At 39.2% G+C, this 14,738-nt stretch overlaps 1 protein-coding gene across 21 annotated transcripts in view; it reads left to right on the top strand.

Annotated features, from left to right (window-relative positions):
- Positions 1 to 14,738, top strand: part of Ttn (titin) — a 269,568-nt gene that overhangs the window by 98,092 nt on the left and 156,738 nt on the right. For 20 of the 21 annotated variants that reach the window (XM_031370735.1, XM_031370732.1, XM_031370730.1 and 17 more), the window contains 21 exons: positions 140 to 430; positions 1,711 to 1,998; positions 2,554 to 2,646; positions 2,748 to 3,033; positions 3,841 to 4,024; positions 4,574 to 4,663; positions 4,756 to 5,023; positions 5,213 to 5,473; positions 7,358 to 7,567; positions 7,772 to 7,849; positions 7,949 to 7,975; positions 8,377 to 8,436; positions 8,613 to 8,696; positions 10,521 to 10,595; positions 11,095 to 11,148; positions 11,741 to 12,142; positions 12,534 to 12,593; positions 12,975 to 13,052; positions 13,266 to 13,343; positions 13,937 to 14,023; positions 14,271 to 14,351. In XM_031370735.1, coding sequence (XP_031226595.1) covers positions 140 to 430; positions 1,711 to 1,998; positions 2,554 to 2,646; positions 2,748 to 3,033; positions 3,841 to 4,024; positions 4,574 to 4,663; positions 4,756 to 5,023; positions 5,213 to 5,473; positions 7,358 to 7,567; positions 7,772 to 7,849; positions 7,949 to 7,975; positions 8,377 to 8,436; positions 8,613 to 8,696; positions 10,521 to 10,595; positions 11,095 to 11,148; positions 11,741 to 12,142; positions 12,534 to 12,593; positions 12,975 to 13,052; positions 13,266 to 13,343; positions 13,937 to 14,023; positions 14,271 to 14,351 — 3,135 coding nt within the window. The remainder of the gene's footprint in view (positions 1 to 139; positions 431 to 1,710; positions 1,999 to 2,553; positions 2,647 to 2,747; positions 3,034 to 3,840; positions 4,025 to 4,573; positions 4,664 to 4,755; positions 5,024 to 5,212; positions 5,474 to 7,357; positions 7,568 to 7,771; positions 7,850 to 7,948; positions 7,976 to 8,376; positions 8,437 to 8,612; positions 8,697 to 10,520; positions 10,596 to 11,094; positions 11,149 to 11,740; positions 12,143 to 12,533; positions 12,594 to 12,974; positions 13,053 to 13,265; positions 13,344 to 13,936; positions 14,024 to 14,270; positions 14,352 to 14,738) is intronic. The other variant, XM_031370731.1, reaches the window with a different exon arrangement.

The following is a 14,738-nucleotide window of genomic DNA, read 5'->3' as shown; positions in this document are numbered from 1 at the left end:
CTCAGGAACATGACTTACTATGCTGGATTTGACTAGTTATCCCTGATATTTAATTAAAACAGGATTCCCTTCTCTCAAAAGCCTCATAGTAAGAATTTACTTCTATATCCTTTTCATTTATCTTCTTCGTTTCTTACAGAGCGCCTCATCCCACCGAGTTTCACTAAAAAACTATCTGAGACAGTAGAAGAGACAGAAGGGAATTCGTTCAAACTGGAAGGGCGTGTGGCAGGGTCCCAGCCCATCACCATTGCTTGGTACAAAAATAATGTAGAGATCCACCCGACCTCCAACTGCGAGATCATGTTCAAGAACAACGCGCTGCTGCTGCAAGTCAAGAGAGCCAGCATGGCCGATGCGGGCTTATACACCTGCAAGGCGACAAATGATGCAGGCTCCGCCCTGTGCACATCATCCATAGTCATCAAAGGTTAGTTGTCTTTAGAGCTCTGGCCTGGTATGTTTTCCTTCACACACTACCATGTGCTTCTGAAATATGGGCTCAGTGTAGAGCCCCAAACAAAAATGTATATTATTTAATAGATTGTCATAATTCTACATGTTTGCTAAAAAAAAACCATAATATTCATACTTTTGTTATGTGACCCCCCCAATGTAGGTTTCACTTAATAAATGGACTCAGATGTCATATTTCTAGGTCATGTCCCAAAATTCTCTCAAGTGCATGCATGAAAATCAAAAGTCTGTTTTTAGTGGCAGCTTATTCTCACAATGCTCTGCTATTGGATAGACAATTTCCATGGAATTCTGAGTCTATGTTTATGTAGAGGTATACCAGAAGTTGGAATAAAGGATGTTGCCTTATTCTAGCTATAGTCTCAATCACTGTAACAGAATATGACATCACAAATCACTGTGATAGAACATGACATCATACATGTCCAGTTGGTCAAGTAACCCAATTCTGTGTTTATTTTCACATGAACACTGAGTTTCTCTGGTCTAGATCTGGATTTTTTTTTTAAATATGTATTCATTATTATATGTAAGTACACTGTAGCTGTTCTCAGACACACCAGGAGAGGGCATCAGATCTCATTAAGGATGGTTGTGAGCCACCATGTGGTTGCCGGGATTTGAACTCATAACCTCTGGAAGAGCAGTCAGTGCTCTTAACCACTGAGCCATCTCACCAGCCCCTAGATCTGGATTTTTTTAAGAGTAACTGTAGATGCACTTAAAAATCTAAAACTGGACATCAGAAAAAAATCCATTAAGACTGGGACATTTCCATAACTCCTGTGGTGTCTTTCTTCCACAGGAGTTTACAATCACTGCTCTAAGTGAGCAGAATGCCCTCTTAAGCCTTTAGGTTTTAGAGTTTGGTAAAAAATGCTGCTGCCTGTAGGTTTAAAATAATCAAAATCATGCTACATTGCACAGACATCGATAGCAGTGCCAGTGTAGTATTTGTGGAGCTTAATCAGGACACAGATGCTGTGTTGGTTTACGGACAGCTTGGCAGCTGTTCTTTGCTTGTTTTTAAATCTTTCTTTCTTGAACCCAACAAATGTTAACAACTGCTCAAAGAGGAACAGATTCTGACTTACAATTCCATTCACCACAGTGTCTACTATCACCTGTTGGGGAAAGCTATTGTGCCCTTTGTACATTTCTTCTGTGAAAGAAAATATATCCTTGACTCAACATTCTCTGTTTTCCTCATGAAAAATGCCTTTTCAATTCCAGAGCCTAAGAAGCCGCCCGTGTTTGACCAGCACCTTACCCCAGTAACAGCCAGCGAAGGTGACTCTGTGCAGCTCAGCTGCCACGTGCAGGGGTCTGAGCCCATTCGGATCCAGTGGCTGAAAGCGGGTAGGGAGATAAAGCCGTCCGACAGATGCAGCTTCAGCTTTGCTAGCGGGACAGCCCTGCTGGAACTCAAGGAGACGGCCAAAGCGGATTCAGGGGACTACGTGTGTAAGGCTTCCAATGTGGCTGGAAGTGACACTTCAAAGTGCAAAGTGACCATTAAAGGTACAGATACCAAGAAAGTGGGATGAGCATTATGACAGAAACTGCCTGAGGTGGTTAGCTAATTATAAGTTAAATACGAATGGAGTTAGAGTTGTTAGACACCTGCTATTTGCCATTTGTAATCTGAAGCCCTCCTAGTGAAAGTGTCCAATGATTTAATGGGAAGATTCTCAATACAGAGTATTTAAAGTTACCCAGAGCTCAACAGCCTATTTCTTGAAACCCTCACAGCATGTCTACAAGGATATATATTCAGTGTAGTTCCCAAAGTGATGCTATGATGATGTAATGTGAAATGGCTTTCTGTCACAGCCTAGAGGAGATCTATACAATAAAGTCTATAAATCCCAGATTAGATGCTAGCGATCCATTAGAGTTCCTATAGCCGTCCCTGGAATGACTGCCTACAAAACGGCTTTGTCACTAATAACTAATAACAGCTAGTGAGTTCGGGGAGCACACCCCAAAGTTCGTAAAGTTTGTTTTACACACCAGAATATGTATTACAATTTGCAAGTTTTTGGTACTAACAAAGCATGGAAATGTGTGTTTCAGAGAAACCAGCTGCAGCCCCAGCAGCCAAGAAAGCTGCCGTGGATGGAAAGCTCTTCTTCGTGTCAGAGCCTCAGAGCATCAGAGTGGTAGAAAGTAAGTGTCCAATCACCTGTCGCGTGCTGTGGGTTCAGTGTCATGGGCACCCATTCAGCAAGACTGATTTTCTTAATACATTTATTTTCGCCACTCTTTAGAAACTACTGCCACATTTATTGCGAAAGTTGGAGGTGACCCAATCCCAAATGTCAAATGGACAAAAGGAAAGTGGAGACAGCTGAACCAAGGGGGTCGCATTCTTATCCATCAAAAGGGTGACGAAGCCAAGCTGGAGATTCGTGACACCACAAAAACTGACTCTGGCTTATACCGCTGTGTTGCCTTTAACAAGCACGGTGAGATTGAAAGCAATGTCAATCTTCAGGTGGATGAAAGAAAGAAGCAAGAGAAGATTGAAGGTGATCTTCGTGCGATGCTGAAAAAGTAAGTTCTGTCAGAGCTGTGAAGAGGACTTCTTATTCACACAGGGTCCTTCAGGAGCCATGGACCAGCTACTGCCAGACTCATGGTATCAGATAGTGGGTGACAAGCTAGTTGATCATGTTTAAGTGGAATTTAGTGATGGTGTTTGTTTCAGAATGATGATAAGAAACAGAGACTGAGATACATCTAGAAGCTTCTAAGCAAAAGGAAATGCCTGTGTTCAAGTCTGAAAGACTTACTTTTACAAAGATTTTTTTTCATAGAGTTTCATAGATCAATTATTTTAGGCATTTCCATAATCAATAATTTCAAAAAAACTTGTTGTTATTGAATCACTCACCTTTTCACAGTTCTTTTTTCATGATGTGATATTTAAATAAAGTTTTCAGTTGATATTTCATATAACCATAATTAATTGAGCTCCTGGTTATAAGGTTAATGAACATGTCTCTGTATTCATTCCTCTCTTTGACTCACTGATCACATTTCAATACTGTAAAACAATAACCCAATATTAACCCATTCTATCACCAAAGTGACTTATTGTTTCAAAGTGGTAAAATTAGCATGTGAAATTAATTTCTTAATAAAGAATTTATTTTTCTTAATTTATTTATAACTTCTTGATATAAATTTATAAAATTTATTTACTTCTTAATAAAAATGTATTTCCTAATAAAGAGCATTAAACTGTTGCATAATGAGGGAAGATTCTGAAACAGACCATCTTGGGTCATAACAGACAGCTCAAACTCCTAAGCAGAAGACAAGTGATTGATTCTAACTTCTTTTTTTTCCCCCCCTTAGGACTCCAGCCCTAAAGAAAGGATCTGGGGAAGAAGAGGAAATTGACATCATGGAGCTTCTCAAAAATGTGGATCCTAAAGAATATGAGAAATATGCACGCATGTACGGAATCACTGACTTCCGGGGCCTCCTTCAAGCGTTCGAGCTGCTGAAACAGAGTCAGGAAGAAGAGACTCACAGACTGGTATGGCCATTTGTTGCAGCTGTCTTCTAAGGGAACATCCATATTTGAGACACCAGGTGTCTTTCACGTTAGCTGAATGCCTTGAATTCCCAAGACACTAAATTTCTAGGAGACAATATACTACTATAACGTAGCTGTAAACTACCCTACTGCAACCTAACAACCATCAAGCATGGAAGCCAGAGGGCTAGAGAGATGTTTCAGTGGTTAAGAGCATGGGCTGCTCTTCTGGGGAACCGGGGTTCAATTCCCAGTACCCACATGGCAGCTCACAACTGTCTCTACTCTGGTTCCAGGGAATCTGGCGCCCCCTTCTGGCTCCTGCCAGGACCATACTTAGATGTTGTACATCATGCAGGCAAGCAAAACATACATACACAGGAAAGAAAAATAAATCTCTAAAAATACCAATACGCATAAATAAAGACAAATCTTTAAAAATCACCAATACGCATAAGGTTTTTAAAAATTTAAGGAGTGGAAGCCAAGCATAGCCATGTACCTGCTAATTCAAATTTTTGTTCCTAATGTGTTATTTTCCCCACTCAGGAAATCGAGGAACTAGAAAAGTCAGAAAGAGATGAGAAGGAATTTGAAGAACTTGTAGCATTTATTCAGCAAAGGCTGACACAGACAGAGGTAAAATGAACTATGTTAATAATAAAACGTACAAACTTATCACTGGGAAGGAGTGACTAACTCTAACATGCATTAATTCTTTCTTCTCCTAGCCTGTCACCTTGATCAAGGATATTGAAAATCAGACTGTTCTGAAAGATAATGATGCCATCTTTGAAATTGACATTAAGATTAATTATCCAGAAATCAAGCTCTCGTGGTACAAAGGGACTGAAAAGCTGGAGCCCACTAACAAATATGAAATAAGCATTGATGGTGACCGGCACACGCTCAGAGTCAAAAACTGTCAGCTTAAAGATCAAGGCAATTACAGGCTGGTCTGTGGTCCCCACATCGCTAGTGCCAAGCTAACTGTGATTGGTGAGTTCGAAACCATTTTTAGGGGTTGGGGATTAGCTCAGTGGTAGAACGCTTGCTTAGCAAGTGCAAGGCCCTGGATTCGGTCCTCAGCTCTGGGAAAAAAAAAAAAATTTAAAGCCTTGTGAGAGTACTGTTGAGCACATCTGCATATGATGCTGATGCTGAGCAACATGTGTTTCTGTGCAACAGAGCCCACGTGGGAGCGGCATCTCCAGGATGTTACTTTGAAGGAAGGCCAGACTTGTACCATGACATGTCAATTTTCTGTACCAAATGTGAAATCTGAGTGGTTCAGAAATGGCAGAATCCTTAAGCCTCAAGGCAGGGTGAAAACAGAAGTGGAACACAAGGTCCACAAGCTGACCATTGCTGATGTCCGTGCGGAGGACCAGGGTCAGTACACGTGCAGGCACGAAGACCTTGAAACCTCAGCAGAGCTCAGAATTGAAGGTGAGTGAAAAAACTGGCCAGAGCTGCTAGTGGAGCAGAGAGCATCAGCAAATGCTGTGCAGGCCGTCTCGCCGTCAAATAAACCCAAAGAGCTCATGTGTCCCACACATATGACACACGTGTCCTTGTGTCAAAACTCAGATTCAAAAGGAAAAATGCTTAACCAAACACACACTTCTTTTAGACAAAAATAGGATTTTAATGTAGACTAACATGAGTTTTTTAAATGGATGTTTCTTCTTAAAAGCTAAAGTTTATAATTTTCATAATTATGACTATGAATTAAATCTTGGAAAAGAAGGTATAAATACAAATCTAAGAAATTGTGATTAGGAATTGCTACTTTTGGAGGGACTTACTTTGATGTTTAGGGGTATGAAATTTTATAGATAAAATTAACAACATATATGACAAGTAATGGCTTTTTAAAAAAATATATTGATTTCCTTTAAAAAATTCTGTTCCTACTGTCTGAATCTCTGAAGTAAAATTTCTGACTCAAAGAGAAATAATATATACTTCTTAATTGTTAAGTTTGAGAGAACTAACCTTAAACTATCCAGGGAATTTTTTTTTTTTTACTGTGTGTCATTATTTGGTATCATTTTAATTGTTAGGATTATATTAATCTTGTGTTCAGGGGTATTTCAGGTTTCTGAATTATTTTGCGATGAATATTATGCCTCATTTTTAAAGTTAAAATAAAAGTTAAATAGCTTCATATTGGAGTAAAGTTTTAAGAGCTAGTCATTTTTAAATAAGTAAATGTTTTAAATAGATTCATCAATGACAAAACTCACCAGAATTTCATTGCCTGGCAGATGCACATGATACTGTTCCACGTGTAGTCTCAGACTTCCACACGAGTCTGAGGGGAGCTCCGCTTACTCCTAGTTCAGCTCCTAAAAGCACCTGCCGCCTCCAGGGGATGGTGCCTTTATGTCTAGCTAGCTGTGCTTGGAAAGTGGGTTTCTGAACTCCAGAGAGTCCTCTGAAGTTTAGAATTGCAAATTTCCCGTTGAATTTGAAATCATTCCCCAGGGAAATCTTTTAGAAAAGAAAATTCTAGATCCTAAATAACAAAAAAGAAAAAAATTAATCTTCTCGAGATAAGAAAGGGTTTGCAAAGGAATTGATTGTAGGGTTGTTTATGTGTACCCCATTATGAGCCTTCTATTTCATGAACAGCTTTTGAAATTTAATTTGACTTTGGGTTCAGAATCCCCCTGCGGTATTTCCTTCATATGAATATTTTAAGGACTCCTGGGCATTTCTCCGCACCATCCACCATTCTGTAGGAGTGGCCGGAAGAACGGGAATAGTTTGGTTACTAATACAAGAATATGTTGCTATTGTTCTGCACTTGCCTTTGGGTTTCCAGTTCTTTTCTGTTACTTTGTAAGTGAATAAAAATAGAAGCCAAGCACAGTCACACATACCTGCAATCCCGGGTATCTGGGACAAGCACAGTCACACATACTTGCAATCCTGAGCATCTGAAACAAGCACAGTAACATATACCTGCAACCCCAGGCATCTGGGAGGCTGGGGCACGAAGACAGAACATTTGAGGTTAGCCTGCCAATCTTAGCTATACTTCATTAAAAAAAAAAAAAAAAAGTATGAGGAAGGCATAGCACTTCTTTGTGAGGCTCAGTTTCAATAGCAATACCCTCCCAAAAAAGCTAATTGCCCTGGGTTTGGTGGTACACGTGTTCACCCTATAATTCCAGCACTTGAAAGACCAAGGTGGTGGGGACCTGCGTGGGCCATATGATGAAACCCCAGCTCAACCACCAAGAGCTTTAAGTATCTGAGAGCGATCACATCCGCAGAGATCTTTATCTAGGCAGTCTTAACTCTGCATCCTTTGTGTCCTAACAGCCGAACCCATTCAGTTTACAAAGCGCATCCAGAACATTGTGGTGAGCGAGCATCAGTCTGCTACTTTCGAGTGCGAAGTGTCCTTTGATGATGCCATAGTTACCTGGTACAAAGGACCAACAGAGCTGACTGAGAGCCAGAAATACAACTTTAGAAATGACGGCCGCTGCCATTACATGACGATCCACAATGTGACTCCAGATGATGAAGGTGATTGCATGCACAGTTTGCCAGGGAACGTGTGACGTAACCCTCACCTGCACCTGTCTGTTGATAGTTCTACCTTTATACTTGCATTCTACAATCCTATGTGGCTATACTTTATAACCAAAAGAAAAGACAGGTAGTAAGCACTTTATAGTTAACTGAAGAAGTTGTATTCAGAAGCTAACGTAGGACGATTATCCTCTGCAGGTGTCTATTCAGTAATTGCTCGGCTGGAGCCGAGAGGTGAAGCAAGAAGCACAGCAGAGCTGTACTTAACAACCAAAGGTGAGGGCAGGCCATGTGGAGAACATGCTACCGTCCCGAAAGCAGGCATCTTACCCAGACAGTGCTACATATAAAAACATTCTCTCTTTCTTTTTGCAGAAATAAAACTTGAGATGAAGCCTCCTGGTAAGTTATTATTATCTATAATAATACAATATAACTATCATTATTTAATTTTTTTGCTTATGGTAAGTTGAGTGTAGTTTTATAAATATCAGAAGCCCAATTAAATTACACGAGGTTACCATTTCTCTTTTCACTAAAATGCTATTTGGTAAAATAATCTCAAGCAGAATACTGTTGCGCTTTATGAATTTGGGGAAATGGAGAAGGTGAAGTTGTTATTAGGAACACACAAAAAAGTGTGAATACAGAATTAAGCAAGGTCTCATGAGCAGCAGAACTGTGCGCCGCGTGTGTTGTGTCATGAATATCATCCTGTCTGCATGCCTGATGGGGCTGTTGGGACTGAACAATGCACGTGTGTTATCAGCTCCCTAGTGCTTATCACCACACAATTCTTCCAGATATTCCTGATTCCAGAGTTCCGATCCCAACCATGCCTATCAGAGCCGTCCCACCAGAAGGTGAGATCCTAGCCCTAGCATCTGGGTGTAGAGAAGTAAGATTCTACTTCATTGTCTCCAAGCAGATACTGGCGTCAGTTGTTCTGATTAGACCCTGGAATTAAACAAACTGCATGAGATGTCTCAATAAAACAGGAAATTAAAACATGATGCCAATGCGTATTTTTTTTTCTCAGAAATCCCTCCTGCGGTTGCTCCTTCCATCCCCCTTTTGCTGCCATTACCAGAGGAGAAGAAGCCGCCAGCAAAACGAATCGAAGGTATTACACTTAATTGAAATGGTAAACCTTAGACTTCCACTGTCTGTCCTTGAAAAGGTGAATTCATATCGCTCGTGCTCCCTCTTGTGGTCAAGAAGTTGAACTGACTTAAAAATTTTATTCCTGCTACAATGGTTTGAAATTCTGAAAATTATCAGATTAACCAGAATGTTATGTTTATTGTTAAAATACTGGAAAGGAATCACTTAGATATTAGTTAAAATTAAATTTATTCTAATGCCCCTAACTATTATGCCTAATAATCAACATTATATAATAAAACCAGTTTGTGGGGCAGTTTACGGAAATATACCATGTTTGTTGAGAAGCAAACTGAAAATTGTGGTTTATTTTCTCTTCAGTTATACTTCTAATGACTCTTTGTAAGTCACTATTTATGCAAAAATGTAGCTGAGAATACCTTTGACATGTTTGACTGGATCTTCCTGGGGATTTGCTTATGCTTTATTATGTTAACTAAGAAATGAGGTAACTAATACAGCGCAAAGTTCCCAGCTCAGAAGGCAGAGACAGGACAATCACCATGAACCTAAGGCCCATAAGACAAGCCAGATGACACTATGTAGTAAGACCCTACCTCAGGAACAAAACAAAACAGATAAGCACTTAAACATACAAGGAACTGACCATCTCAAACGCTAAACACTTGAGCGGCTATAAGGTGCTATTTGCAACCTGAAGCTGTACAACCCAGGCAACAGGTTGTCTTCCTAGGGCTACAAATTCAAAGTTGCTAGGAGAATTCTCTCAACATAGCCATAAAACTGGTCAAAGCAATGTTCTCCTATAGCCTGGTTACTACCTCTATAATAACATCATGGAATGACATGTGAGTCCTCTAATGCCCGCTGCAATTGATATTAAAATGTTTGGTCTATTTTTCAGCCAGTTCCAAAGAAATTCAATATTTTTCATCCAATTTTGAGGCTAACATACTTTCCTTTTTTAGAAAAGATTTATTTACTTTATGTATGTGAGTACACTGTAACTATCTTCAGACACACACCAGAAGAGGGCATTGGGTCCCCTTAGAGATGGTTGTGCGCCACCATGTGGTTGCTGCAATTGAACTCAGGACCTCTGGAAGAGCAGTTTGTAAGTCACTCTTAACCTCTGAGCCATCTCTCCAGCCCATATACTTTCAATAGAAGAAAGAAACATGTTTATAATTTATATGAGCATACTTGAATATATTTTGTGTATTTGTGGCACAGAGGAATAATCAAAAATCATCAATTGGGTTCCATGTTTCTGTGGTCCGAAGCAGTAATTTCTGTTAAAAAAAAAAAAAAAAAAAAGGCTTTGTCCTTTAAATGAAAATGTCAATATGACTGCTGGTATTCAATGCAAAACATGAGAGTTTAAATCAGATTTTTAAAATCGCCAGGTGTTTCCTGTTCACAAATGCTAACAACCACAGGCAACATGGCTCAGAGCCATGACCAGTGCATACCCTCTTGCAGCAGCAGCCGCACCCACACGTATGACATGGGTTGGACTTTAACTCTCCTATTCCATTTGCTATTCTCCTGAGAATTTTGATCTCCACACCCAAATGAAACACAGAGGAGAGGGTATATCTGCTCTCCTCCTGATCTTCTGGCAGTGCTAACTCTTATCCATCATACGATCAGTGGACATATAAAGCCACTCTCCTCCCTCGCCCCATCCCTCTCCCCCCTCCCCTTCCCCCCCCACACCTTTAGCACACGATTTTTCTGAAACAAGTATCTCACAATAAAGTTAATTTTATCTTGTTCTCATCCTGAAAACCTTTATTTATATCTGACTCTCTTTGTCTAGTGACCAAAAAGGGTGTGAAGAAAGACACCAAAAAAGTTGTCACAAAGCCCAAAGAAGAGGCACCACCACCACCAGGTATAATATAATAAACTTTAAAAATCAAATAAAAAGTTAATCAAGAAAGGAAGCGTGAGAGTTGGAGTCATGAGATGCTATTTCTTCTACATTTGAATTCCTTCAAACCTGCCCAAACTGGAATGAAACCCCAGCTTCCAGGTGGTTTGTTTCCCTGACTTGTCATAGCAACTCATATGAGCTTGGTTTGGAAATGATGGAGGCTCTGTGCTGCTCCTGTAAGGGATGCTATATTCGTAACCCCTCACTGTGCAAAGAACCACGGTGGTGCTCTAGATTCATAAGCATTAAACCACACACAGACCGAATGCAAACATGATGGTGCTCTAGATTAGTAAGCATTAAACCACACACAGACTGAATGTAAACATTATGGTGCTCTAGATTCGTAAGCATTAAACTACACACAGACCGAATGCAAACATGATGGTGCTCTAGATTAGTAAGCATTAAACCACACACAGACTGAATGTAAATGTGCACTTTGTGTTTTTTGAAGTCCCAGAAGTCGCCAGGAAGCCTCCGCCTCCTACTCCCATGATTCCAGCAAAAGGTAAATGGACAGGAATTATTAAGCATTTTATAATTTACTCCTGAAGCTTGCATGTATTCTCTTTATTGTTTTTAAATATTAGGCTTCCAGGTTACTGTAAAAATTTCAAGTCCCCCCGTCCCCGGCCATTGTGAGAAAGGCTGGAAACAACAGCTATTTCCTAGTGCTCCTCCTGGGAAAAGGGGCCACAGATGGAAAGGGAAGGGCCCCTCCTAAACTTTACATTGTAATCCACACAAGTATAATGTTGATCTCATGCTTCATGGGAAGCTGCTAGGAGCTCTCCAAACTGGAGTTCACGTGAAATGATGGAAGGTATAGCGATGTGAAACTATCTGTTGAATCTATACTTTTGACACTAGAAGAAAACTCTCAAATCAAGAGCAAAGAGCATTTTGATACTGTCATGTTGCCTGGTTAATAAAATAGAGCCCACACAAAGCAAACCATAAGAAATTATCAGTCTAATTCTGCACCATCTGCAGTGTTTGGCACTGCGTGACTGTGGATTTCTCTTGGATAAAGCTTTCCAATGGGTGTAATTAATATGAGTTCTCCTTCTCTTCCTCCTCCTACTCCTTTTGTCTTTCAGCATCTGAAATTATTGACGTGTCCTCTAAGGCTGAAGAGGTAAAAATAACAACCATCACCAGAAAGAAAGAGATTCATAAAGAGAAAGAGGCTGTGTATGAACGAGAGGAAGCAGTCTACGAAAAGAAAGTTCACATAGAGCCTTGGGAAGAGCCCTATGAGGAACTGGAAACAGAGCCATACACAGAGCCATATGAAGAACCGTATTATGAAGAGCCAGATGAGGACTATGAAGAGATCAAGGTGGAAGCTAAAAAGCAAGTCCATGAGGAATGGGAGGAAGACTTTGAAGAAGGACAGGAATACTATGAGAGAGAAGAGGGCTATGATGAAGGAGAGGAAGAATGGGAAGAGATTTACCATGAAAGAGAAATCATCCAGGTCCAGAAGGAGGTTCATGAAGGTATGCATCAACTGGGTAGCCATTCTTCCTCTGTGCCTCATTTTTGCTCCTTTTGATGTTATTACTTGATGTATGATGGGCATGAAAGCTAAGATGATCATTTTGGTTTCTCCAAGGCTATGGGTCTTTAATCTTTTGATCTCTAGAGTAGATATCATCTCTATTTCATTGCAGGTCAATCTACTTAATCCCAATACTAAGGCCTTGATACTTAATTTTGTCTTGAAACTTTGCATTAGAGTTATGCTGGTCATACGTGCCCCAACATGACGAATTCCTTATGCAATACTAAATTATTCTTAGCTTTTTGTTGTCTTCAACAAACACAGCCCTATTAGAATTGACTGATTTAAGCATCTTTGTTTATCTTGTGTTTTTTTTTTTATTAAAGAAGTACATGAGAAGAAAGTCCCAGCCAAAGTGCCTGAAAAGAAAGTCCCACCTCCCAAAGGTACGTGATTAGAATCATTTAAATAAGCCAGAGTATTCCTGTCCTTATCATGGCTTGTTTGGTGAGGACGACTGAATCGACCGTTAAATCCAATAGGCACAACTTCTTCTCTGAGTTTATTCTATCTATGGATTTTCTCTTGAGAATTTATATCTACTTGAAATAGTAAAAAAAAAAAATATATTAAGATAAATGAATGTTACAGTAAAATTAAAAAAATATATAAACAGTTCCAGGAGCTTGTGCTTAAGGTTGAAAACACCAAACCTGCCTGTCTCTAAAACCATTATATTTACATACATATGTGTGTACGTACAGAGAAAGAGAGAGGTTTTTAATAGAAATTCTAAAAGTACTGCAATTTCTTTAAAATATTTGCAGTTGTAAAGAAGCCAGTAGTTGAAAAAGTTGAAAAGACTACTCGGAGAATGGAGGAAGAAAAAGTTGAAGTCACCAAAGGTATTGATACCGTTTAAAGAATCTTCTGGTTACATGTACCTACGCCATCTGCTCTCTGACATGTGCCTTCTAGTTACATGTACCCACGTCATCTGCTCTCTGACATGTGCTCACATGCCTATTTATATAGTTACCCAAGCTGACATATTTTTGAAATTTTATGCTATGAAATATCTTTCACAAATACAAATATATTTGTACATATTTTTAAAGTACCCGAAGTTTCCAAGAAGATTGTTCCACAAAAACCTTCCCGGACTCCAGTACAGGAAGAAATAATTGAAGTGAAAGGTATACATCTTTATTTTAAGCTCCAAGCTCTGATTATTGTAATAGTATGGATATCTGAACATACATTACTAAATTATTCAAAAACACCATGAATACTTTACAGTTTATGTAGTACACATTTTATTTTGGATTATGCCTATGTATAATTCAATAGCTTTATTTTTTGCTGTCGATCCTGCTTAGAAATGGCTTCCTTTTTAATTTAAGGAAGGTTTTGTGTTTAACGAGTAATCTTCTAACTTTACCATGCAGTGTATTACATTGCATGTAATATTTCCTACCCTTTAATTTATATAAATTGATCCTAATAGATTTGGGGAAGTGGTGCATTGTATGTGAAGAAGTTGTGGCTATTTGATTCTCATTTAATTGTACTTGATATGAGACTGCATGGGTTGTTTGTCCAGACAGAGCAAAACGTGATTTGTTTTCTCCTTGAAACTGAATTTGATCTTAATCTATCATAACTAACCCACTCAATCCGTGTCTGAAGATTTGCATATTGTATGCCATCGTGTGGTATACTCTCTGTGTCTTGTCTGATGTCCTGTCCTAGAAAAAGAAATGCTAACATGGCAACGCTCTTTTTAAAGTACCAGCTGTGCACACAAAGAAGATGGTTATCTCTGAAGAAAAGATGTTCTTTGCTTCTCACACAGAGGAGGAGGTGTCTGTCACAGGTATATGGCAGTTTTCAATTTGAGAGCTGAAGACAAAGTTTCAGATTAAAAAACCAGAGTTTTTCAATTCCCTTCTTGCCTAATGTGGGATGGTGTAGGCTTTTCTGTCTCTTTGTATTTCTGCCATCTTTTCCCTCTCATGTCTGTTGCCTTTAATTAATTTTTTTGTTTTGATATTCTTAGTAAATTACAATTGCCATCCACAACATGAGCTATCAGTAATTAAGATGTGTATTTTTTTTAAAAGTCCCTGAGGTACAAAAGAAAACTGTCACTGAAGAGAAAATTCACGTTGCAGTTTCCAAAAAGATTGAACCACCACCCAAAGGTATCAGTAAATTCATTCTATGTTTAAAATGTTTTCAGGCAAAATTCACTGTCAATATGTAACTACACTGATACTAAGTATCAGAACTAGTCATACAGTTGGCAGATGTAGACTCTGGATGGACGAAGAACTCACTGCAAAGAGAGTAGAAAGGCCATAGGGAAAGCACAGGGATAAAGCACACAAGGCTCCTCGCCCTACCTCTGGGCACTTCAATCTGCTAACATACGTATTTGGAAATAAGATGGGAGGAGCCCCTCATACCAGTTCACCAAAGGCTTGTTTAAAATATGAAGAATCTTCTCAGTTAGAAGTTCAATACACAGGAAGTATTAAAAACTCAGTTTTGTAAATTTATCATTTAAGTAAATTATATTAGAAATTCCT

The sequence above is a fragment of the Mastomys coucha genome, unplaced genomic scaffold (genome assembly GCF_008632895.1).
Source record: "Mastomys coucha isolate ucsf_1 unplaced genomic scaffold, UCSF_Mcou_1 pScaffold15, whole genome shotgun sequence".
Taxonomy (NCBI): Eukaryota; Metazoa; Chordata; class Mammalia; order Rodentia; family Muridae; genus Mastomys; species Mastomys coucha.
Note: the sequence above shows the minus strand (reverse complement) of the source record. Positions and strands in the feature narration are given on the sequence as shown.